This window comes from Phocoena sinus, chromosome 2 (genome assembly GCF_008692025.1).
Source record: "Phocoena sinus isolate mPhoSin1 chromosome 2, mPhoSin1.pri, whole genome shotgun sequence".
NCBI classification, from domain to species: domain Eukaryota; kingdom Metazoa; phylum Chordata; class Mammalia; order Artiodactyla; family Phocoenidae; genus Phocoena; species Phocoena sinus.
In genome coordinates, this window is record NC_045764.1 from 50,111,307 (window position 1) to 50,136,462 (window position 25,156).

Sequence of the window (25,156 nt, forward strand, 5' to 3'; positions counted from 1 at the left end):
ATAGTTTACATGAGTTGAATGCACACGCTTCCATCTAAGAATGGCAACATGCATGGCCAGCATCCGAGGGTCCCATGAGGCAGGCTAATGTTACCTGCTGCTCGGGAAACTATTGTATCACCACCATGGTATGTTTGTAAAGGACTTTCAGGGTGTGTAATATCAGCCCCATTATGGTCCCACCGCTAGCAGATCAAATGTACTAAATTATCTGGACATAAGACTTGTAAGAAAGGAAGAGGTGATCAGAGGTAAACCAGATAAACCCCTAGGCTTTGCCTCCCAAAGACCCTTTTCTGGTCATTGTTTAGGGGTCCCTAGCATGGTGATTTTGGAAGCAGAAGTAGCTCACAAGCAGCCCTGTGTTACATCCACATCTTGTTAAGATCTTACTGGGTAGGGTGGAGGGGGTTCCATCCCTTCTCACCTTTATCAGGTAGTTTTGCTCACACTACTTATACTGAGAATAAGCTTAAGGCTTCTGGAGGATTATTCTCTCAAGTGATAGTACTGGGGGAAAGGCAACAGTAGGGGAGGCCTGGCTCCTCCAAAGGCCTTGGATGAATTTCACTTCCTGAGATACTGTGGCCTCCTCTGGACCACATGGGGCTTAACCTAAACTTTCTCTGTGGTTCCTCTATCTTTGTTTGAAACCTGACAGGAAGAACCTGGGCCCTTCAAAACAGCCTCCTCCCTTGGAGACTCAGAGCTGCCATTGGACCCAGTCCCCAGGTCACTGGGGGCTGGGGGTTCCTGCTGCTACAGGGGCTCACTGAGCTCTCCTCCAGGGAATATGCCAGGTGCTTGATGATGCACAGACATCCTTCTGTGTATCAGCTACTCTTTCTCATATAGAATATTTAAAAGATGAAGATTTATCCTGAAAAGTGGGCCCAGGGACTCTCTTCTTCCCACTCCACACACCCCTCCAAAGTCCTGGGATGATTTCCAGAACAGCATCCACTGCTTTCTCTCTCTCCAGCCATGTTGGTGTTTCCAGAAACCTCCTAGACTGGTCCACCTGCTCATACCAAGCACCCCAAACTTAACACGTTGAAACTGTAAACACTCTCCCTCCCTCCCCACCAAATTTCTATCCTGTCTTCCTCTATCCTGGCCAATGGCACCAGCGATCACTCAGTTTCTTCAACTGGTCACGCTTAGGCTCTTTGCTTTTCTTCTGCTGTCCCCATCACCCTCATCCTTCACCAGGTCCTGCTAAATCTTTCTCCAAAGGTCTCTGGCACCCTTTTCTATGCTCGCTCTCCACCCACCGAGTCTACCAGCTTCTCTTCCTCCCTCCCCCAATGACCCTCAGAGAACCTTTACAGAACACAAACCTGCTCTTAGCATTCTCCTGCTTCTCAGCCACCACCTGCCTGTAAAGTCAGGTCCAATCTCCTCAGTCAGGCAGACAAACTGGCCCAGCACAACCTGGTTTCTGCCAGCCTCCCCGCCCCATTCTTTGAGGCAATCTGCCTATCCAATTTATTCCTGTACTGCCTTTATTCACTTCATCCCTCAATCTCTGGTACCTAACAAACTCCTCTGCATCTGCTGAGGCCCTGCTCATGTGTGACCCATCCCTGACCCCTCCACACCAACCACCCCCTCCCAGGCTCCCATGACACTTCACACACAGCCCTGATAAAATCCACGCCACACTGCTGTGTAGTTTATTAACACCTCAGTCTGTGTCACTATAGGTGAGTCTCCTCCAGGAGAGCAGCTATGTGCCCTCATCTTCACGTCCCCAGAGCTGAGCTCAGTGCCCGGCAGAGGCAGCAACCAGCCAATGCGTGCTGGACCTCAGTGCTGCACGCATGGTACTGAGAGCTTGGAGGTGAGGACCATGCCTGTGAAATACACACAAGTCGGTCTAACGCTACCCACTTGGCGGAGTGAAGCTGGTCTCCCCCCCAACCCCTGCCCCCAGTGACAGTAACTCCAGTCAACACGTAGAACCAACAGCACAACTGTGTGTAAACATGCTGTCAACTGTGCCTGCCGACCACATTCTCCAGCGGTTTGCCTCACGTCCCAGACCATTGGGTTAATCGCTATTTACGAGTCGCCAACCTGTATTCCTCTAACGAGAGAAGGGACTAATATAGACTCTTTTAATTATTACCCTGGGGTTCAGAAGTGAAAGGGGCAGCACAAAGCTGAAAGGGTGCTCTGTCCACTGAGGTGCCCACAGCACATTCCAGGAAACAGGACATAATTGGTGCCAACTCCCAAGCCTCCTCAAAGAGGCGCCACGACTGGCGGGGTAAGAGGCCAAAGTCCCAGCCACAGGACCAAGGAGCACCAGACACAGTTAAACCAACCAATCTATGGAAGCTATATCAATAGTCATTAATCTTTTGTCATAACCCAACTTTTGAAAAATTCACTGGGATAAGGAAGCAAGGGACAAAATAACTGAAGTCAGATGAGGGAAAAATTGAACAATTTTTTCAACGCCATTCATTCCAACAGGTTAATGATTATGCAGATTGATGACCTGCGTCACGAAGAAAAGAGGTAGCAGAGCAACAAGCCCCTAATAAGTATTCTAGGATCAACTAAAATAGTCCTTCAGTTGGTATAGACTATAATCTTGAGAAAAGGATTCACACATTCCATGACACCTATTTTTATAGCACACAGCCCAGAGTTAGCCATATCACTTTTAATGGCTTGACATTCCAGAAGAATTATCACTATGGTAACATTTCAAAATGGCCGTCAAAGTTACCAGGGACCGGTCCACAGGGTTTGGATCACATAGAGCCTTTCAGAACAGACCAAGTTAGTTTCAAAATTCGTCTAATGATTTCACATGCCCAACAAAGCTTGGCTAGAACTTAGCTAATGGGGTTATTTGCAAGTGTGAGTTAACAGAAAGAGCACCCAGTACACAATAAGCGCTCATACATTATCTGCTGTCACTCTGAATCAAGCTCCCTTCTAATAAAAAGCCTCCAGTATAAAATAATACACTGGTGGTTACAATGATGTGATAAATTCTTTAGTTCTGTGGTATGTATTAAAGTAGTATGAGGAAAAACAGGAAGGTATAAAAGTCAGTTATTGAAGTAACAAAAATAATGGCAAACTTAAGTTATTTTACAAAGTAGGAAGTGATATAAAGTATATAAGATACAACGGATCACAATATTCAAAAATGCTTGTGGATGGACAACAAAATACACCCTTCCACTAGGAACATACACTCAAATTCTTATAACCCTCCGATCCTTGGGGGTATGCTCTTCCCTCCTCATTTTCATAAGAAAACAGAAAGCTGACCTCAAAGGCCAATTCCATGTGTACTAAGTTCAGAATTCTCAACTCGGAGCCAACACACTCAAAATCAGAGCTAGAAAAGACCTTAATCTCAAAATCAGAGCTAGAAAAGACCTTAACCATGTGTTTTTCAAACCCCAAGTTGCCACCCAGTGACAGTTCTCAAAATCAGTTGAATACATCTCTTACCAGCGTTAGAATCAAATAAGAAAATATTATGGTATTTCTTGGGTAGGAAGACTGAGCATTGTATCAGATAAGAAGTGTTTTGGAAACACTTATCTTAGTTATATCCTTATTTTGTCCTGGGGCTAGGATGTAAATCTACGTCTTACTGTGGGTCTGGTCAAAAAACCTGCAAACCACTGATGGGGTACAATGCCTTTTCATGTTTCCAAGAGAGGCAAGGTGACCTGCCCAAGGTAATGCCCGAGAAGCAGTGATGCACTCAGACATTAGAATGTGAGGCCACCTGGTTTCCTTAGGTAATCTTGCCTCTTTCATCAATAAAACACTGAGCACAAGCATCCAGTAGGAGGCACTTACAAATAACCATATTTGAGAAATTAAAGGAACCAATGACACAAATTCTGTTTTTACCTAGTCTGTTAAGACCAGACGCCCTTTAAATGGGCCCCTGGGATCCCATAAACTTTTAATTACAAAATCATGGAACTGCAGAAACAGGGTGTTACAAGTGAGAATTGTTCTTTTCAAGGGTTACGCAGGGAATACCTTATCCAAGCCTGCCAAAAGTACACAGCATTTTCAAGGCCATTTACCAAAGAAACACACACACACACACACACACACACACACACACACACACACAGTCCCAAGGGCATTCCGGACCAAGGCCCCTGCCAGCACCTACTGTTTGGGCTCTTATAGAGGACGAAGGTGAATCCCAGGCTTCTATTCCTGAGAAAGCCCGATTCTCAATAGGAACAGCAAGGAGCTTCCCAGCTACTGTCTCCAGAGAGCTGAGGATTTCACTAAGTCCTCACACAGAGCCTGCTCTCACAGAAGGACAATCAGATGTGAAGAAAAATAAAACAAAACAGCAAAAAAAACACAAAAAAACGGGGGCGGGGGGGGGGGCTTCCCTGGTGGCGCAGTGGTTGAGAGTCTGCCTGCCGATGCAGGGGACACGGGTTCGTGCCCCGGTCCAGGAAGATCCCACATGCCGCGGAGCGGCTGGGCCCATGAGCCATGGCCACTGAGCCTGCGCGTACGGAGCCTGTGCTCTGCAACAGGAGAGGCCATGACAGTGAGAGGCCCGCATACCAAAAAAAAAAAAAAAAAAAAAAGAAAAAAGAAATAAATAAAACAAAACAAAAAACTACCTTAAAAAAAAACCACATTACAGTTTTTTTAAGGCAAAGAAGTATAACAAAGAAAATTAAAAAACGGATCATAACCCTATTGTCCAGATAACACCCGCTGACCTTCGAAAAGAATAAAAGCACTAAATGCACATGGTCAGAAAATCCACACGGTGCTAAAAGAGCACAAGGTGAACAGTGGGGGTCACCCAGCATCTCCAGCCTCTTCCCACAGAGTATAAGTGCTTCTCACTGCCTGGGAGTCCTTTTGGAAAACTATGTCATGGTTGTACAAGCATTTACCACCATATATGCTCTTTCTAAAGGCAGACCTGAAGGCTCACGCTACCTACAATGGTCTGCACCTTTTTACACTTAATTTCTATCGGCATATGAAGATCTAACTTCTAAAAAAACAGCGGTGTGGTGAGAATCTCACTCTGGAAATGTATGAACCCAAAGCATTCAATATGCAATATTTTTGTGCCTACTTTGTAATCCTCTCATTCCGTAACACTTCCACCCATGGGAGTAAAAGCATCACGACGGCGTCTGCTGGTATTACACTGAGGAAGGGTCCTGTGCCAGGCCCTGTGCTGAGCCCTGTCCTTTACCCCCTACAGCCTGGGAAGGAAGCCAGCACCCGGCTCACAGAAGAGCCACAGAAAGGGAAGCTCTGGACCAAGGTGTCGGAGCCAGGAGCTAACACAGCCAAGACTCTCAGCTGGATCTGTCTGATTCTACTATCTCCTTCTAGAAGGAGCTTTCTGGACACAGGGTAAAGGTGTTGGCTTCCCCACTAGAGTAAAGGAAGCCACTTAAAAAGCTGTTCAGAGAAAGAACTACCAGCCATACCCTGGGGTTTCACCCAGCAGCTGACTTTGGGGGAACAGGCAGGATGGGCTCAACAAGCTGGCACAGGTAAGACTGGGGGCCAACCCTCATCCTTGTTCTGCTGTCCCATGAACAGGGGTCTCGAGGGAAGCCCTGGATGAGGAGACTACCCAGGCTGAAGAAGCCAACCTGACCATTCCCTCCCCCACCAAAGCCGGCCAGCCTCTCCCAGAGTGACAAAAGGACAGGTGATCCAATGGGGAGAAATTCTTGCCGGAAACATTGCTTTTCACTAACATGCCTAGCTTGAATAGCCATGGGTGTGTTTACAGACCCAGGAATGTGCAAAACAAAAATACGCATTTAAAAAGTGAGTTGAAGGGTCATATCCAGGGAGCACAGTGCTAGCTCTGGCTCCTTTTTCCTTTGATGGGAAAGCAGAGGAGGGGGCTTCCCTTGGCCTCAGGGGGGCTGCCTGCAGGAGACCTTTTCCAGCCCAGCAGTTGGGCAGCGGGCATTCCTTTGGGGTGACAGCAGCCGCAGCGGTCTCAGTCTCACCATCGTCCCGCGGCTGCACGCCTGGTGACTAAGTGCACAGGAATTCGCCGGTGCCCAGCCCACCCAGAGGACAGGAGGACAGGCGGGTGGAGGAAGCAGCCCAGGGCCCCTTCCCCAGAGAGAAAACCTGAGCTCTGCCCTCTAGCTGGGGTGCAGCGCAGAAGGGGCAGGACAGTCACTTCTGCAGAGGGTGGGGCCACCTGAGCTCCGGTGACAGCCCTCTGCCCGCACCCCCACACGCACACACACACATACACGGGGCTCGCAGAGCATCTGGGCTCTGGACTCAGGCCTAACTTTGCTAACGGATCGTAGAGCAGAGTTTCATGGTGCACCTTTATCTCTTTGAGTAAAACTCTGAGTGAATGATGGTTGCCTGAGGGAAGCAGAACTAAACACCGGACAGGCAACAAGTTTGGTTTACCCAATAAATAAAAGAAAACTGAAAAAAAAAAAAAGGGCTACGTGGCCAACTCATCATTCAGGAGTCTAATTCATGGTGAAATCGGCAATCCAAGATTTGATTTCAAGAAATCATTTCCTGACACTTCATATTACTCCCTGCATGACTGTTATTCTTTTTTTAAATAAAAGAATAAAAAGTTTCCTGTAAATCACATCCCTTTAGTCCTTTATCACAACCTGCCCTTGACCAGAGCTAAAGCATCCGTTCATTTAAAGATATTTTTACAAGATTAAAGAAGGGTTTTAAAAAGAAAAAAAAAGTCTCCCAGTTACAAATCAGCCAAACAAAGCTACCTGATCACTGATCAGCTCAAAGTTTTGCTCCCTATGTGAAAATAATCCATCAATGTAAAAATAAATCCACCCTAAGTGGAGGGGAGGGATGGGGGGAGTAAAGTCTGAGACACAGGTATTTAAAATTCAGAAACAAGTCGTTTCATAATTAAGCATCTGTAATTTGACTATGCTTATGTTACTCTTTCATTTTCATCTTTCCTTTATCTTTAGAGTCATACGTTTTCTGCCCATGTAAAGAAGGCGGGTTGGGGGGAGGGGGAGGAATAAGAGGGAGGAGGTGGGGAGGCCTCGCTAACAGAACCCTCACCACCTTTACTAGGTGGCTGTGCACCAAAGCCCCTTGGCTAGAGCAGGATATCAAGAATCGGTCAACCGTGGGGCCTAGCCTTCTCCAGCGCAAGACAGGCCAGCCGGTCACTGTTGGGTGTATGTTCACTGGACAGCACATGGCGGCTCCCTGGAAAGTGGCATGATGTGATGGGGAGAATCACAGGCTATGGAATCAAAGAAAAGCAGGTCTGATTCCAGGTTGGCAGCTTAGCTGCATGAAAACTTACACATGTTATGTCATTCTCTGTGCCTCAGTTTCCTCATCCATAAAAATGGGGGGGATGGGGATGGCCACATACACCCTATAGGCTTTGACAAAGATTGAAGGAGACCACTCGAGAGGCGCCTGGCACGTAGTAATTGCTCCATGAAGGCTGGCTGCGATCATAAACACAGTCCTTTCTAATTGCCACAGGGATCCGGGGGGCGCAGGGGTCAGTTCACCTGTACAGAGATCTCACGCAGAAGAACTCCCCTCTGAGCTGATCCCGCTAGACCCCAGGGTCCACACCCCAGGGTCCACCACGGTTAGATCAACAGGCTCCTTGGAGGCCCAGCTCATTTCGGGATTTGCAGAAGCATGGTGGGGTTCTAATCTGCAAAACCTCCAAATGTAGGGGGATCTTCTAACAGGTTTTGAAGAGCTTTAACCAGAGATTAGCAAAAATGCCCTTTTGTCAATATTGTTAGATGCCTGGGATTTAGATGTGGATTTTTTTCCTATCCCACAGAAAACACTGAATCACGTAAAGATACTGAACAAGGAGACAATAATCCAGACCTAATAAGATGCTGCAGCTATGTTTCTACCATCAGGTGAATACCTTTCTCTTGGCACTGTTCACAGTGTTATCGGTATGGCCTAGGGCACTCACCCACCCTCTCATCAGGCCCAGAGCCCTTGAGAGTGGAAAAGGGAGCAGGGCGGATGATGGCAGGGGAAGGAGCGAGTGTGCCCAGCCGGAGACGGTGGACAGGGGAGTGTTCAGGTTCTAAAACAGCTTGACCCTCAAGAGCCGTGGGTGTGGCCTTGGCTCAATCTTCCAGACCTTTTTTAAGTCGAAGTTTCCCTCTAATTCACCGTGACTTTTCAGGGGGATTAAGCAGGGCATGTGAAGCTAGTTCCTACAAAGTCACATGGAACACAAAGTTCTAATTGAACTTCTATATATTCCAGGGCCCATGACTTTTCTTTTGTTCTAATGGCACCACACCCTTGAATAACAAAATCCATCAATACCTGGGCAGGGCTGAAGGATCCTGCTGTGAGGACAAGGGGTGAGACCAGGGGTCTCAGCGTCCTGTTGCCTCCTTTCTCCACTGAAGGAAAAGCTCTCTTCTCACTTCCTAAACCAGAACATGTTCTACAAGGGCAAAGAGCTCTGGAGCCATCACAGCCTGTTCGCTCTAACCCACAGCTAGAAAGCCCACCCCCAGTCAAGCATATGTTTAGCTACAAGGAAAAATGTCAAGGGTGCGTCTACTACAGAGGTCTTAGCTTAATGGAAGAATGAAGCTGTGGGTCCAGGAGAGGTTCACCATGACAGCTGTAACTTAGAGTGAAAATGGCCAGACACGTGAGAGCACATGCTGAGGTCCTTGGAGACGGGATTTCTGAACCAAGTCAGGGGTCAGACTAGATGATCTCTAAAGCTTTCTTTCCACTGTGAGATCCACACAGACATACAGCAGCTCCCTGAACCGGCTTTTTCATCCTGCACTAGTAGCCCCTGCTTCAGAACTGCCAGTGCCCAGAAGACAATGCGCAACAGTCCTTCACTGACCTATCTGGAGAGATGGTCTCTGCCTCCTGGGAAGCTCTCATTTCTGGGGCCCACACCAAAAACTTCCTTACCATGGAAATCCAGAAAGTTGAGCCTCCTTAAAAATTAATCTTGTAAGCTCATAGGTTCTTGGTTCACAGGTGATGCGCATGGAATAATCTGGGGTGTGCTGGAGGGTGATGCATAACATGAACAGTTAGTGGTTACCTGCTATAGTGTGCTTTAGTCTATTAGTTCAAAAATTAACTCACTTAGTATAACCTTAAATAACAAAATAAAATCCTAGAAGAAATGTAAATTTGTTTAATTCTTCACATTTTCTCAAAATATTAATCACTGAGTCAATTAACTGTGGACAGGCCTAAACTGTTCCAAAGCTTTTGAAACCTACTAATTAAATGTGCTCTCACTACCACAATAAAAATTCTGGGAAACCTTGGGCTTCTGAGCATACGACACAGGATGAGAGAATCAAATCCATTCAGTTCCAATCTACTGCTCCACTTAATAAACAAAAAATGTTAACAACATGCATTTTTTAAAAATCTAAGTGGTTTCATAATGTAGATATTGTGAGTCTTCCCACGACGCTAAATGAAGGCTTATGACAAGAGTTTAATGAGCTGTTATCCAATATCTTCCAGGCCTGGGGATTTCTGCTTCTTCCCCTCTGGAACAGAGGTTGCTCAGAAAGCAGGGAGTGTCATGATCCGTACTAAATGGAACTGCCCTCCTCAAACATCTTCACTTTTATAGTCTGTAATCCAAGTCACTCTATTAGCAGGCAGGAAAATCCCAGCCAGCTTCAAAATTCCCTCATCTTTCTATTACTTCAAGTGACAACCTTTTCCCACTACTTTATCTTTGCATTAAGTACCAGGAGCTGAAAGATGCAATCAGTTTCACATTTCTTTCTGCCTATTTACATGACTTATTTGTTTCAGCAGATCCTCATTGCCACAAATCCTTCCTTTGCCCATTCACGTCTCCATACTTAACATAGATTTAATATTTCTCTAGGCCAAAGATCATAGGCTGAGTTTTTCTCTGACTAGAGGACAGAGACAGGAGAGAGGGAGGAGGCTGTCTGCGATCCCTTTGTTGTCACAATTTACAAAGAACAGTTCACAATAAGAAAAGTGATTAAAAAGCTTAAATCAGCCCCCCAAACACATCAGATCCAAAGTGGGAAAAAGAGGAGGAACTAAAATGTCCTGAGACTGTTCTGGTTCCAGAGACTGTCAGACACTTTACTGACCTTATGTAATAAAACTTGCTTGGTGGCCCTGGTGGTGGAGCAGGGAATCTAACCCAGACATAGGTCACAAATCCGCACTTCATAAACATCTTGACATGAGTAATGAACCAAAAGTCCACCACCACAGAAACCGACTTGAGTCCTTCAAGGGCAGAAACTGCACCTTCTGGTGGACGTGTTCTGGATTCAACTTAGAATCCTCCCACCCAGCCAAGTGGGACACCAGAATGCTGAGTCCCAGCTCCTGTTCCCACTGCACACTCCAGCCTCGTCCCCCAGGCCTGTCTGACCACCTGGGAAGGGCTGAGCCCTCAGGGAGGGATTCTTTTTTTTTTTTTAATCAGATATAAAGTGGAAACCACCAGCTTCCCATCACCACCCCTGCCTCACCCATCAGTCAGCAAAAGCACCACCTTCTGGAATAAAGCTCAACAAGTCTCTTCTACAAGCTGTCGGCAGGAGTTACACACAAATGATATCTCAGCTGAACAGGCTTGGGGCAGGGCTGCCGGCTGGGACCTCAACCACCACTCAGACTTCTGTTTTTGTGAAATAATACCCTCCACATTCCATACGGCTTGCAAAGTGCAACCCATTCATGAGTTGAGGGCCGTGTATACAGTGCTAGGCAAACAGTACTGAGCAAGTGGGAACGTTCTGCATGAAAGCCTTCCATTTCACTTGAGGCAAATGCTCTTTCCATGCAAAGCTCCAAATACAGAACTCTCCCCCTCGGAGCTCTTAGCACTTGCTGCCTCTCCTTCTCTTTAGGCAAAAAATGTGGAGTGCCTCATCACACGGCATACGCTGTGTGTGTGTCTCTGTCTGCAATGCCACGTTTCTATCTTCTCTCTTAACAAAATACTAAGTTTCTATCATCTCATTGCCTGTCATGGGACTTGCACACAACAGGCTGACCGAAGGAAACAATGGGAATTTTGGGCAGGTAACAAGTATCAAAACCCACACAGACACATCAAGACCTAAATTAGATGTTACTTACAATTCATACCTCTTTGTCAGTCTCCGTTACCACAGGAATGAGATGCACATAATATATTCTCTTTCACCTCGCTAATGAGATTGGAGTTGTGTTAACAAGAATGGTAGGGAGGAGAAAGAGACCCCAAATAACTTACAACAGCAGAGGTTAAGAACCCCCCAAACCTTGTGTGTCCACATCCTCTCACACCCCAACACTCACTCAGTTGCTCTTAAACTCTATTGCTATTTAGTTGGTTTATTCATTCCAACTAGAACCACGTTTGTCATCCAAAAACATTTTATAAATCCCTTTATAAAATTCCTGTACCTATCAGGGCCGAGCCTAGAGTGAGCCAAGATTGGTGCCCAGGACCCAAAATTCCAACAGGGGCTCACTCTGACCCTTGCACAACCCCGAGAGTGAGGACCCCTTCGTCTTCGGGTCACGGGCACCTCCATTCCTCATGCCCAGCTTCAGAGTCTTCATAAGAACCAACCCACTCAGATGCAGATGCTCTGCATGGGTCAGGCCCACGGGGGAGACGGATTTCTACAGAATATGTCCTCCATTACCCTCTCTCCCTCTGGCTGTGAGGTTGGAGAACCAAGATTTATAAACAGAGCACAAGTCCAAACCCACGGTGGTTCATCATCTATTTGGAGGAGGAGACAAATGATGAGTAAACAAGGCCTCCTGGAACCACCGACAGAGCTCAGAGAGGAATCGTCACTGACCGGGAACAGGGCAAAGCCTCATCGCCAGCACGTGAGCCTTGCAGGCCTGTGAGCCCTCCGCAAGGGAGATCCAGGGAGGTTTCATGGAAGAGCAGAGCCAAGCCATGAAGAACAAGTGGATGATGGTTAAGGAGCGACCATGAAGAGTGTGGCCTCAGCAGACAATGTTCGCCCAGCTGAAACTCGCCATGCACACGCACCACGGCCAGACTGCTGAGGACCAGAGTGCACAGCAAAACACACCCAGCTCCCAAACTACTCGGCAAGTATTGCAATTCCACTCTGATCACTCCAAAAGTGCTTCTGAGCACAAGGCACCTCGGCAGTAGCATGGTAGACATCAGCCACTGGCCATGAGAGCAGGAAACGCTCACTGGGCTACCACCTTGCTCTGGTTCTGGATGAGGGAAAGCTTACTTTAGTTGAAAAGAATGATTTAAATGAATTTAAATTCATTCAGCATAACGGCATTACATCGGTGTTTCTCTAAGTACTTGTGAATAATTCACTTTGGTAACAGCAAAAGCCAGACCAGAAAAAGTCACTTCAAAGACACAAGACAACATAAATTGTACTGAACTTCCTAGTCTCAACGCCCTAACTGCTTTTCTCTCCTTCTACCCTTTCACTGAGATGCTTCGCCAGCCTATGCTCTATCTGCTACCCCTCGGTGAGCTTGTTAGAGACCACTACTCGTAGCCCACTCTCCAAGGACCGCTCTCGGAGCCTGTCCCTAAGGGTAGGGCCCATCCCAAAAGAGGTCAACTGCTTCACACCACGGCGAGTCTAGAACACCTGCTTTCATTCTCCAACAGTGTTTCCTGAAGACCACCAGCGGCTCCGTCCCAGGTCCCTAACACCTTACTCTGCAACAGGGAAAGATGAGGAAACCGAGGAGCAGGGAAGGGAAGGGCTGGCATTGGGCCGCTCAGCTACCCGGCAGCACAGGAGTCTCGTCAGTGCTTTCTGCAATAAACAATGATGCTTGTGTGTTCACAATTTCCATGCAAATTCCATCTGATCGTGAGGCACGGTGGCCCCCTACTCCTCCTTGCCTTTTGATTACCCACCACCTGCCTCTCCATCCTAGCTTCAGAGATGAGAAGATGCTGATGAGAGGTCTGCATTTATTTTGATAATGGTGGAAGAGTTTGAGACTGGAGGTTGAAGAGTTGGCATATGAAAGTCCACACTTTACACTTTTAAAACTGCACGATGTACACCAGGCTTGTTTACAAAAAGAGAATCTGCACTGGCTCAGGCTAAACCAGTCACCAAAACCACTCACCTTTTATTTACTAGTGGAAAGGGGGTCTGAACACCATCCCGATCACCATTTCCCTCTCACAACCACTTAATCCCTCCTCACACATCTTCAGTGGCTCCTCTCTAACCTCTGAGGCTTTCCATGTTAGAACAACAGTGCCCAACAAGACAGAGTTGCAGTTACCCAAAAAAACAGTATAAACCTTCCCATGGGACCAAGTCAAGTTGAGGGTCTTAAGTCCCCCGACCCCACAGCATTAGCATGAAATTCAGTGAATCTGTGACTGCAGCCTAACCATTTCCTCTGCCTGGTAACAGGAGGAAGCAACAGTGGGGCCCAGAGAGCTGTTGTATCTAAAATGTAAAATCAAATTAATCCTGCAAAACAAATTCATCTTAAAATAACAGTCTGTTAAGTTGGCTTTGGCTGTTTTATCAATTGCCTCTCAATAAAATACTGCTTTATTTAAGCAGACCCAGAAGTTCACCTCCCCTCCTAGTCGCCCATCTTGGGCATCCAATGACTTTTCCAAGGATTTTTTTCTTAGCAAACAAGAAATATTTGTTGAGCTAAAGAAGCATTCTTCTGAGAAAATGATACATTCTCAGAATTCTATTCATAAGCAACGATGGTGTCAAGATCCTTCGAGCCTTGACTCCCACAGTGAATGTGAAATGATGGCCACAAAGAGGGGGTGGCTGGGGTCAGAGGGGCAGGAAACCCACTGATCTCAGAAGATGATACCATGTCACCTAGACTGTACCACCTGGACAGTGCACCCAGCCCATGAGTGAAGTTACAAAGAGGGAGCATGAAATGCCCCATCCTGCATCTGGGCTGCTCTGTCTTCCCTCGTGAGTGGAGGAGAGCACGAGGGACATTTCCTGCAACACTGCTTAAAAACCTGTTCCAAAGCTTCTTTGACACAGTTATGCAAATGCTTCTAAAAGAAGTATCAACGTATTACAAAATAATCCAATCATTTCAAGTCCCCTGAGGAAGGGAACAAAAATACATCCTATAACCTATCTGAGGAACAGTCTAATAAGACCCTAATAACATTGTCGATTTAGCAAAGCATAAGGGGCCATTCGGAGGTCAAGAAATCAGGACAAAAACATCACACTGGGAACCACAGGAATAAAGCTTGCATTTTCTGGACCTAGGAAATCTGACTAGTTTCCATTTGTCTCCATATTACCACTAATACCTTCTGGGGTTAAAATAAATAAATAAATAAATCCTGATTTGAACACTTCGGCTGCCCAGGAAGTGTTTCTAATAATATCAACCTTCATCTTGCTTTTTTTGTATTGCAGGCTCTATGCTTCCTAATTTTCTTTTATTTTTTCACCCCTTTTTACTACTAAGCCCTACTCCCCAGTCTTGGCAGCTGCTAAAAACCATCCAAGCACTTTGCATCTATCCAGAAACCCAGAACAGCAGCCTCGGTTCATAGATCTGCTGCTAAGGGCAGATGGAGGCGCGTCACAGCTGGGCCCTGCTTCCCAGGGGCCCCGGGCACAGACGGATCAGGGCCCAGGGGCTGCCCAGCCTCAGTCCCTGCACTCAGCGGCCTGCCTGCCTGCACCAGCTCCAGTAACCTCACAGCCTTCACCCGAGTCCCTTCATTAGGACTTGCAAAAACAAATGGGAGGCAGCTACACATGGGTCGGGTCTGTCTGCACAGTCTTAATGCAGAGTCCCCAAACACACTGCCTCTGTTCCCATCCCACGTGGATGCCGTGAAAAATGGCACAAAGAAAGGAAAGAGGACCCGGTGGTTGCTTGTGACCACGGCAGAGAAACAAAAAGCGATTTCTGTCAGATAATGAGCTGAAATAGAAGTTGGGCTTCCGGGAGAGGGCCTGACATTCCTGCACAGCATTTTCCCACCCACCTGATCCCCTTGAATGGAAGGAAGATCTAAGGGAGGACAGAGAGACCCAGTGTTTGTTTCCTGCACTGGGGGTGAGAGGATGGAAATAAAACAGCCAAAGCAGGAGAAGAGGCTGGGTGGGAGAATAAAGTGGTATGCACGCGCACACGTGCACGCACACACACCAAGTTAGTATTACCCAAAGAAGAGAATAAACAGGCACATGCTTCGGCAGGGAGCAGGCAGTTAGCTACCTTTACTCTGTGAGACCTGCAGTTGTCACAAATAAAAATGTATGTCCTTGTTATCTTTACCCCAAATTGTGCCCAGTCTGCTGCTCTCTGCGAAAAACACATTTTAAAAAGATAATATTTAATGTTAGTATCAAACAAGAATCTTGTTGTTGATATTCTTAATTCTTCCCAACACCAAGCCTGCAAGCGGAATAAATTCATATGGTTTGATAACCAAATAAATAGAGTTTACACGTAACTATAGAGGCCCCACTGGCATCCCCATATAGACATATGTACCTCACCGAATGTTCTTTAAAGATATGGCTTATCTGGACAGACACAGCAATTTGAACAATTTGGATTAAACTAGCAAGAACCACTCCTACACTATGCCATGCTATTTATGATAATTGAATTTTTGCAATTTAGAAAAAGCAATAGAGAAAGACCATATAAGACATGGCAGTAAACATACAGTCAATCCAGTTTAATGCTCAGAATTTTAAATAACCTCAGAATGCAACTCTTAGGTATTAAGTTTAATTTTTAAAAATAATAGCAGCTGCTACCATTTTCCAAGAACCTACTATGTGCTGTACCCTCTGTCCAGTGCTTTACAAATTCCAAACCTGCTCATTCCTGTTTCAGAGATGGAAGATGGGTCCTGGAAGCCTCACCCCAGCACCTGGGAACACAGAAGGCTAATGTATGGAATCCTCTCAATTCACAGACCGTTCCTTTTTTTTTTAATTTTTATTTATTTTATTTTTGGCTGTGTTGGGTCTTTGTTTCTGTGCGAGGGCTTTCTCTAGTTGCGGCGAGTGGGGGCCACCCTTCATCGCGGTGCGCGGGCCTCTCACTATCGCGGCCTCTCCCATTGTGGAGCACAAGCTCCAGACACGCAGGCTCAGTAGTTGTGGCTCACAGGTCCAGATGCTCCACGGCATGTGGGATCTTCCCAGACCAGGGCTCAAACCCGTGTCCCCTGCATTGGCAGGCAGATTCTCAACCACTGTGCCACCAGGGAAGCCTCACAGACTGTTCTTAAACCTTTGCCATATGATGTCATTTGTCCATACTGGAATGTAGGTTTTTTTTTTTTAATCCTATTTTGTACAAAATTATATATTCTTGCAAATCTCAATCTTAAATACCCTAATGGCCCACAGGGGAAACCCACACCTTCCAGGCGTGAGGCCACCTAAACATGCCTGAAGACCAGTCAAGTAGAAGGTGGCAGGCACGTGATGGTAGCTGCTGCCTCCACAGTGTTGTCAGGGATGCATATGCTGGGAAAAACAGGAGTGAGGTCCTGGCCAGCAACAAGACACCCTGAACACTGCAGAAGAGTGGCCATGCTGATCCTGAAGGAGCACAATCTTCCCTGGACACTCTTCCCTGCCTACACAGGCCCCAGAAGCCCCCATCACTCCCTGACCTGAGATGGCAGCTGTCTCCCCCAAGCTCTAAGAAGCGCTTAGCCCTCGCCTCCTCCTGCAGGGCAGCTCACACAGCTACGAGGGCTCTGCAGGGAGCTATTCCTCCAGAGACTGAGAAGACAGGCCTGTCAGGAACTAGACAAAACCCCAGCTCTCATGACAATGTCCAGCTCACATGTGTTAGCCAGTGGCAGAACCCAGAATGGTCTAGCTTTTGGATTTCCACCTGGGGTTCCTTCTTCCACATAAAAGGTCTGTACATGTCTTAAGTCCAGATTCCGAAGTTAGGCACAGTGATAAACAGATGCCTATTCTGTATCCTGTGTGTTGCAGACAGAGATTCCATCTCCTGCCCCCAGCGTTCCTGGAACACCTTGGCTGTCTCTTGCTTCCTCCAAGTCAGGGGGGCACTCCATCCCAGGATGGTGTCAGAGACCCCACCTCATGCTGCCTGAGTCCCGGAGTCACACCATGTGCTAGAAGGAGTCGTGTTTCCAAGTCATGGCTCCCAGCTCCACTGCAAGCCAAACCTAAGTCCCAAGCCACCCTATGCACTCAAGTTGAGCAACGCAGTCCAGGACAGGATTAGCCACGGGCCCACACGTTCCACGTCATCCCCACTCTAGCAGAGAATGTCACGCTGGCACACACACAAGGAAAGCAAGATAGAAATATTAACGCAACAAAAGAAAGAGGCTTTTTAGGAGTAGGAAGAAACCAGAATGGCCTTACAAGTAGGCTTAACTGATGAGATGGGAAGGGAGTCCAGAATATTTTCCAAACACCTAGAATTGCAGAAATCACCCTAGGAGACTTATTCTGAAAGCTTTTTAATCTCTGAGATGAGATCCCTATTAAAAAACAAACTTCTGAAGGGAGCGCACGAGAGTGACACCTTAATTAGGTGACACTTAGCCGAGAATGAAGCCTTTCAATGACAAGGCACGGGAACTAAGAGGCGGGGTCAGCTAAGAGGGTCCAGGAGACACAGGGGCACAAAGTGCCTCTCCATCTTGGTAACAGGGTCACCAGTCAGGGAGAAGAGAATGCTACCTTTATGCGTGACTATAGAAGGCAGAGAAGTAAGGCCCAGGGGCATGTGACCCCCTTCTAAATAAAGAAACCCCCACACTGGGAGCAGCCAACCAGAGCAGGGGCCTTCCAGGGGGAGAGAGACCAGCTCCGAGCTACACACAGGCCGGAGCCCTCTGGACGGTCTGCCCCTTCCTCCCGGATGCTCAGGCCTCCCTCTGCCCCACGCGGACACGCAGGCCCCTACCCTGGTCCATGGTGGCAAGAGACTACACGGTATTTCACAGAGGGAAATCTCCCTCACAAGAAGCTTAAAAGAAGAAAAAGAAGAAAAGAAGAAGAATTAGCCAGAAGTGTTAGGATGAAATAATGCATGGGGTCTCAGGGCAGAGAAACTGTCTCCCCACCTCATCTCAATGCAGTAGGTGATTTACAAAAACTTAAACAAGCCCCCCACTTTTACCTGGCGGGCCTGACATATCAACCTGTAAGCAAATGAGGAAGGGGTGCAATTCCGCCCCACACACCAATACCACCCTTGTGAGGAGTGTCCGATAAACAAAAACAGAAGACCATGTTTGGGGGAAAAACACGTAGAATTACCTTTTTTACACCACCTGCCTTCATTTGAAGTCCCTGACCCCTTCAGTGAGACGGCAGTATAATGTGTTCCTTTTGTCAATAAAGGGAGCCATTTCCTGCCTTGTCACCTGAAGGCTCCACTCTGCTATTTTCCTGGTTTCTCATCTCGAAGGCAGTAGGAAATGCAACAAGCTCCGGGACAGCTGTTCCCAGTCAATACCTTTTTAATTGCAGTAAGGCTGCACCACCAGCGAAGCCAACTTCCAACACGGCCAGGCTTGCAGGCTTGGTGGATTGCCTGGCAAAGACCAGGCCTGCTCACAGGCAACATAGTGATCCGAGTGGACCACAAGCTGTTCACCCTGACGGGTTAAAAAGTACTTGGAGACTAACCTCAGCAGTAAGTTTTTTGATTTTTTTTTGGTGAGGGGGGTGTAATACCTGAAATCAGGTACCAGAAAGCCCCAACGCAAGCAAACACCACACACAGTTAGGCAACGCACTGGGCGGGGAAAGAAGCACAGGTGCCCAGAGAAGGTCCACCCCATTCCCTCCGTGGACGTGGCCGACCTCCAGCGAATAAATGAACAGCACCCCAGGCCAAGCTTCAACTTTCAAGATGGTTCCCACCCTTCTCCATCATCTTTGGCTTTGAATCATTCTGACCAGGGCAGGGGAGAGAAGAGCTCCCACCCACGGTTGACCCTCCCAGCCAGTTATGAGCTGGGGACAGTCTGAGTGACTCCCTGGGAGCAACGACCATGAAAATTACACAGGAAACATCCGCATTTCATAATCCTCGAGGCTTTTGGCTCACTGAGGACTGTTACTCCACACCCTTCTCTGCACAAGGGTGAAAATGTATTTTCCTGACAATCAATCTTTCACAAAGCAGGTGCGTGCTCACCCCTGGGGGGACAGCCACGCTGACCAAGCGTTGGAAGATACGCCCAGAATTTACTCAGCACCACAGACAGGCTTCTCCTCTTTAGGAAGGGCTCACCGGAGTCCACAAAGCCCTGCAGTCCTCCAGCAGCGGGCGGCCAGCTGGTCAGTGGGGGAGAACACCACCGCGGTCAAGGACCTGAAGGCACAAGGCCAGGTGCACAGCCCGCTTCATGGGGTTTCACAGGCTCCTCTACAGGATTTTAGGGACAGGAGCCTCTCGGTCAGCATGCGTGTGGGGAAGGTCACTGGGCCGAGACAGAGAGGCAGGAAGGCTGGGGAGAGGCCGTGTCACCGAACACGGGGAGAGCAGAGGAAGGCAGACTAGGGAAACATTTCAGATGGAAAGGGCTTGGTGTCTGGTTGGAGAAGGAGGCGTCCAGATGGTACCCAAGTGTCTGACGTGGGAGCTCAGAGAACAAGAACACTATCCACAGGAGTGGAAACAAGGAAAACCCTGGGCTATAAGTGAGGAGCCAGAGAAGACCACCAGATGCTGAAACGCCCATGGGGGTCCAGTCATGACAGCAGACGGGGTCGAGAGCTCACACAGAGGTCAGAGCTGGAGATGGTATTTGGAAGCCAGATGCAGATGGGAGGATGCTGAAGCAGTGGGTGAGATATTCTGGGGGAACAGGACAGTGGAGAGAAGGCCCAGGATGTTACTCTGGAAAACAGCTATTAAAGACTGGACGAGGAGCCAGAAAAGAGACAGCTGCACAGGTAGGAGGAGAATCAGTGACGCTGGCAGGCAGGGATGAAGGAGTCAACGGTGTCGCATCTCAGGGGGCACCAGTTACACTGTCATGGAAAGGAAAAAGCCATACTCCATTTTTCTAAGGGTCAATCACTTTCTAGGAATGAATAACTCAAGCCTGCATAAAACCACCCCTCAAAACTGTAAGACAACAGAGAAATACAGAAGCGGGCAGAGAACCCACAGCACAGTAATTTCCTTAACGGGGCTGTCGACAAAGTTGCCTGCCACCACAGAGTCAGGATCTACAGAGGGAGTTTAAAGGAGAGCGTCAGGTGAAAACTGCCTATCAGCACTGCATAACTGAGTGTTTCTCCGTTATGTCAAAAATGTCACACATATCCTTGACTGGACATATCTCTCCAGATGTTCCCCTTCCGTCTGTAGCCAGCCCTGGGACGAATAATAGAATGGGATTCTTCTATGCTTAAATCTTTTAAATTGGCCATCTTAAGACTAATGTGGACCCCAAGGCAGACATTCTGTTTGGACTCAATGCCCTCCACCTGGCTCCTTGAATCGTCCCTAAGCACTCTGGCTGGAGAGCTGTGGAGCACCACAGCACTGCAGTGCTCAGCCAGAGAGATGATGCGGGCAAGAACCCAGGGCCTTTGACGGCATGATCTAAAGCAGCATTCTCCAAAAGAATTAGAATGCGAACTACATCTGCAATTTCAAATTTTCTAGGAGCCATATTAAAAAGTAAAAAGAAACAGCTGAAATTATAGGAATATATTTTACTTCATCTCATATGTCTAAAGCATCATTTTTAACATGTAATCAATATGCAAAATACTAAGGAAATATCTTACTTTCTTTCCCCCATACTACACTTTGAAATCCACTGTGTATTTTACACTTAAAAATATCTCAATTCGGATAGGCCACAGCGACAAGACGTGGGGCTAGTGGCTACTCCACAGGACAGAGCAGGTCAGAAGGGAATCTTTGCAAAGGGAAAGAGTTCTGATTCAACTAGAAAATCTCCAAGAAACCTGCCAACGCTTGAGTTTTCAGGACAAGCTGAAGGGAAGACAATTTCCCTGAATGCTGTTATTAATTTTAAATAAATACTCCATTGTGAAATCACAGAAAAACATCAGGAGGCCTGAGACACTGGCTTGGGAGAAGGCTGCAGGGTGTGGCCTTGGAGGAGAGGGTGTCTGGCCAGCAGGCCCATCAGCATCAGTTGTAGAAGCACCAAGGCCCCATTTCCATCTCCTGGTCCTTTCTCATGGAGCTCTTCCTCTTTCTCTTTCTAATCTTCCAACAGCCCTATGGAGAAGGCAAGGGGCTATCCCATTTTGCAGATGAAGAAACTGAGGGCCAAGCCAAGTTTAAATTACTTGCTCATTTCTAGTCACGGCTACTAGACTTGGGCCCAGAACTCATGCCTCGCCCCTGCTCCAGGCTTCTTCAACAAGCAGCTGGCCAGAAACAGCCCAAAGTCCATAGTGAGACCTAAATATACCGACTGAATCACTGAACAAGTGCCCAGCTAACGACTTTTTATGTAACACCTCCCTTTTGTACAGACCTTATGAGTTTTCAAATCAGTTTTGCACACACACGTGATCACCACTAAGGAATAATATGGGGCTGCCCAATGGAACATTCTAAACATGTCCAACTACAGCCCAGAATGGCTGGCTGGTCCACGGTCACCCGGGCCTCTTATACCACATCCAACATCTTTCCACGACACATAACACCTCCTTTGATGATGGCTTTTTCTTTTAAAATAAAAGTTTTAAATGTCAAGACTACTTGAAAATATTTTTTGTTGTTTTCTCAGAACTAGCAGGTAACCTAATGACAGGGTACTATTTTAATCAATCACAAATATGACTTTAGCACAGTATTTCCCCCAACCTTAGCCAAAAGGGATTCTCCAAGTGGCCCAATGGTGTTCTCAGCTCTTCAAGGTCCTTGTTTCAGCCAGTGGGATCCCTCCCTTACCGAACCAGTGTTCACCTACCCGCTGATCCTATGACAGAGGGCAGGAAAGCGTGTGCTCTTCAAAGCAAGCATCCTTTCTCTGCTTCCACCCTGGCTGGCAGGGAACTGAAACAATGTTACCTGTGGGCTCTGGCCTTTGGTCTGTTTATTTTACACACATCACGGTTTAGGCAAGCCTACCAATTTGGGATTTCTTGGCTCTCATGACTAGCTACAGTACATGGGCTCCTTGGGTCTCTAACTGGGCCAACCATTAAACAGCTATTTATAGCTACCACATTGCCTTCCAACCAGTGAGGGGAACCCTCCTGGCCAACAGACCTAAACATTGCTGAAAGCAAGAAGACAAAGGCCCAGAGTCACATTTCAATACCCAACAACCCGGCGCTCAAGGTATCGATCACAATCAGGTAAGAGTTCAGTTATACTCAAAGGAAAATAAGCATACACAGCAGATGAATAAACGAGAATCTTCCAAATACCACCACCTGACCCCGAAGACCAGTAAACACATTGCAAAGTTCTTTCAATAAGTGATTCACAAGATTTGCACAATTCTTCAAGAAAGAGGTAGAAAAGAAAGGAAGCAGAAGCCTGGGGTGTACAAAGCCTGCAAGGTCGACCTGAACCTGGGACTCCTAGAAACTGGTCCAGGGTTCCCCTGCCCCCACCGCCTTGGGGTGGTGCTCCAAGGATGCTCCATCATAAACCAGGATGCCCAAGCACTGTAACGTCATCACTAAGGACCAAGGACTGGGTGCGGGTCACCACTTTCACAGGATGTGAATTAGCCTTTACCTTTCCTTTATTCTACAATATTCCAGGTGTACTCACGCTAAGGAAGCCCTGCGTCACCAAAAAACATCCTTTCACGCAAAGGATGGAAGAGCTGATACGTATGCAGCCTCTGACTGCCGTGGCTTAGGCACTTTCAAGCACACCAGGTCACCCTTCTCATCAGAAATTCAAAGCAGCAGTTCCTCAAGCCTCTAGCCCAGGAGTGCGGTGACGGTTTCTAGTGTGTGACTGGAATGGTCTGACAGAAGCCGGGATGGCCTGCAGCCAGGCCACAGTCCTGCACCTACCAGTTCCCAGATGCAAAAGGAAGCCCCTCAAGACCCCACATCCTAATTGCAATACAGCCGTACCCACCCGTCGGGACCACGCATTCAGAAGAGGAGGGAGGGAGGGGGAGGGGGTAGAGAGAAGCAGGAGGGGAGCCACGGTCATATCCTCATCTTACTTTTCTGACAGCGGTTCGTGGTCCAGCAGCGGTAGTTGTACTCGTTGTTGATGGTCGTCTTCTCGCACAGCGGCTTCTCCTCCATCGTCCCCGGGCACAGGTCCCCGCACTCCTTTGGGGGCTTATTCCCCACGATGTAGTTATTGGACACAGCATCCAGGATTAGGGACCAGTCCACCGTGGAGAGGTAGCAGAGGTCAGCATTCTTCTCGATCCGGATGGCCCCACGGGTAATGTTTCGCAGGTTGTAGAGCCCAATATCCTTGAGGTTGGTCATCTCGAAGATGACCAGGGCGTAGTTGTAGAAGAGCTTCCAGCCACGGATGACTGTGAGGTTGGGGAAGAGGTCGCCGAGGCTCTCGAGGCCGGCCACGCGGAACAGCAGCAGGTACTCAGTGATGACCGTGAGCTTGGGGAAGCGGTAGCTGCGGTAGTCCTCAGCCTTGGAAATGAGCAGGATGTGGAGGTAGCCCTCGATCACCGTGCAGTTCTCCAGCCGCTTCAGCTGCTGGTAGTCGTTGCGGATGTCGATGCCTGGCCCACAGACTGCAGGGAGACAAGAGGGGAGGGCGGGACAGGTCTCAGTTACAAGGAAACCACTTTTTAAAAACTATTTCCCAACCCATAACATGACCAGTTTCCAGGAAACCTATATTATTATTAAAGAAATAAGACCCCATTTAGGAGTGGCTGCAGGTGGGCTATCTGGGGAGCTCAGCAGCCAGCTGTCCTTTGGGAAGTGCCCAGTCTGGGCCAGATGCTGTGCAACACACTCACTGCCGCGGGAGGTGCCATCCCCATCCCACCGATGTGCAAACCACAGCTTAAAGCCCAGGGCCGCACAGGAGCACAGGGGAGGGTCAAGGTTGCAACCCAGGCCTGACTGCACAGCTGCCAGGCCACACATTCCCCAGCCCTGCTGCAGAGCGCCAGTGCCCTGCACCTGAACACAGAGCTCAGGAGCCAAGGGACAACGACTCACTCCTGCAGCCAGCCTCAAGGACACCATGCAGTATACACTGGAGAACAGTCACTGTGACCTAGAAGGCAGGGACCCCAAGAAGCATGCTCCCATGTTTCCTACCACCATTTGACATGGGCAGGTGGCCTTGGGCTCTCCCCAACACTGCATGAGTGTAGACAGAAAGGCTAACTTAGCAGCAAGATAATAATATGTGATTTATATGAATGAAAGAGGTATCCAATTCCAACTTTAATAAAGTGTTTTCTTAATCAAGAAAGTATGCTTCCTGCAGAAAGGTTAGGTAACAGAGCAAAAAGATAGTAAAAATCATCAGTAATCCCAACATCCAAAGATATCACTACCTATGCCAATTATCCTTTCTTTATAATTTAAGGTAAAGGAAATCGGACAATAATATAATGTTTTCAAACATACTTCCTTCATTTCATATGAACATTTTACCAAGTCATTGCCTTACTACATAATTATTTTAAGAAGGAGACAGTAATTCTAGGATATGAATATGCACCGTGAGTTCTTTTCTTTTTAAACCAATCCCCTATTGTTGGATATTTAGGTTATCTCCATATTTTCACATCATAAACAACACTGCAGTGGACATTCTCTGCAGATATTCAAAACTGTTTTCTTAGGATAAATCCCTAGAAGTAGAATTGCTGGGCCAAGGCATCTGCAGATTTTAAAGGCTTTTGATAAAACAGCCTCAATACTGGAAACTTTTTTTTTTAATTCTAAACATACACACAAAGAAAAACCCTTGGTTACTATCCTCTCTTAAAACTTAATAATTCCCAAACCTTCCATTAAAGCTTCTCAAAGTGACGTTTTCTGATTGATGTAATTTGTTAATGTGTGAAGCACCCAACATGCATGGCACTGCAGGAGATGCAAAGAAACCTCAGAGGAGGCTCGCGGTGGAGGCGGGAGCTGAGACCTGTGATAAACAACTGTCAGGTGAAGCAGGAGGTGGT

General features: G+C 47.5%; 1 protein-coding gene across 4 annotated transcripts in view; it reads right to left on the reverse strand.

Moving 5' to 3' along the window:
- Positions 1-25,156, reverse strand: part of IGF1R (insulin like growth factor 1 receptor) — a 310,241-nt gene that overhangs the window by 225,227 nt on the left and 59,858 nt on the right. For all 4 annotated transcript variants that reach the window (XM_032622093.1, XM_032622092.1, XM_032622091.1 and 1 more), the window contains exon 2: positions 23,201-23,746. In XM_032622093.1, the coding sequence (XP_032477984.1) occupies positions 23,201-23,746 (546 nt within the window). The remainder of the gene's footprint in view (positions 1-23,200; positions 23,747-25,156) is intronic.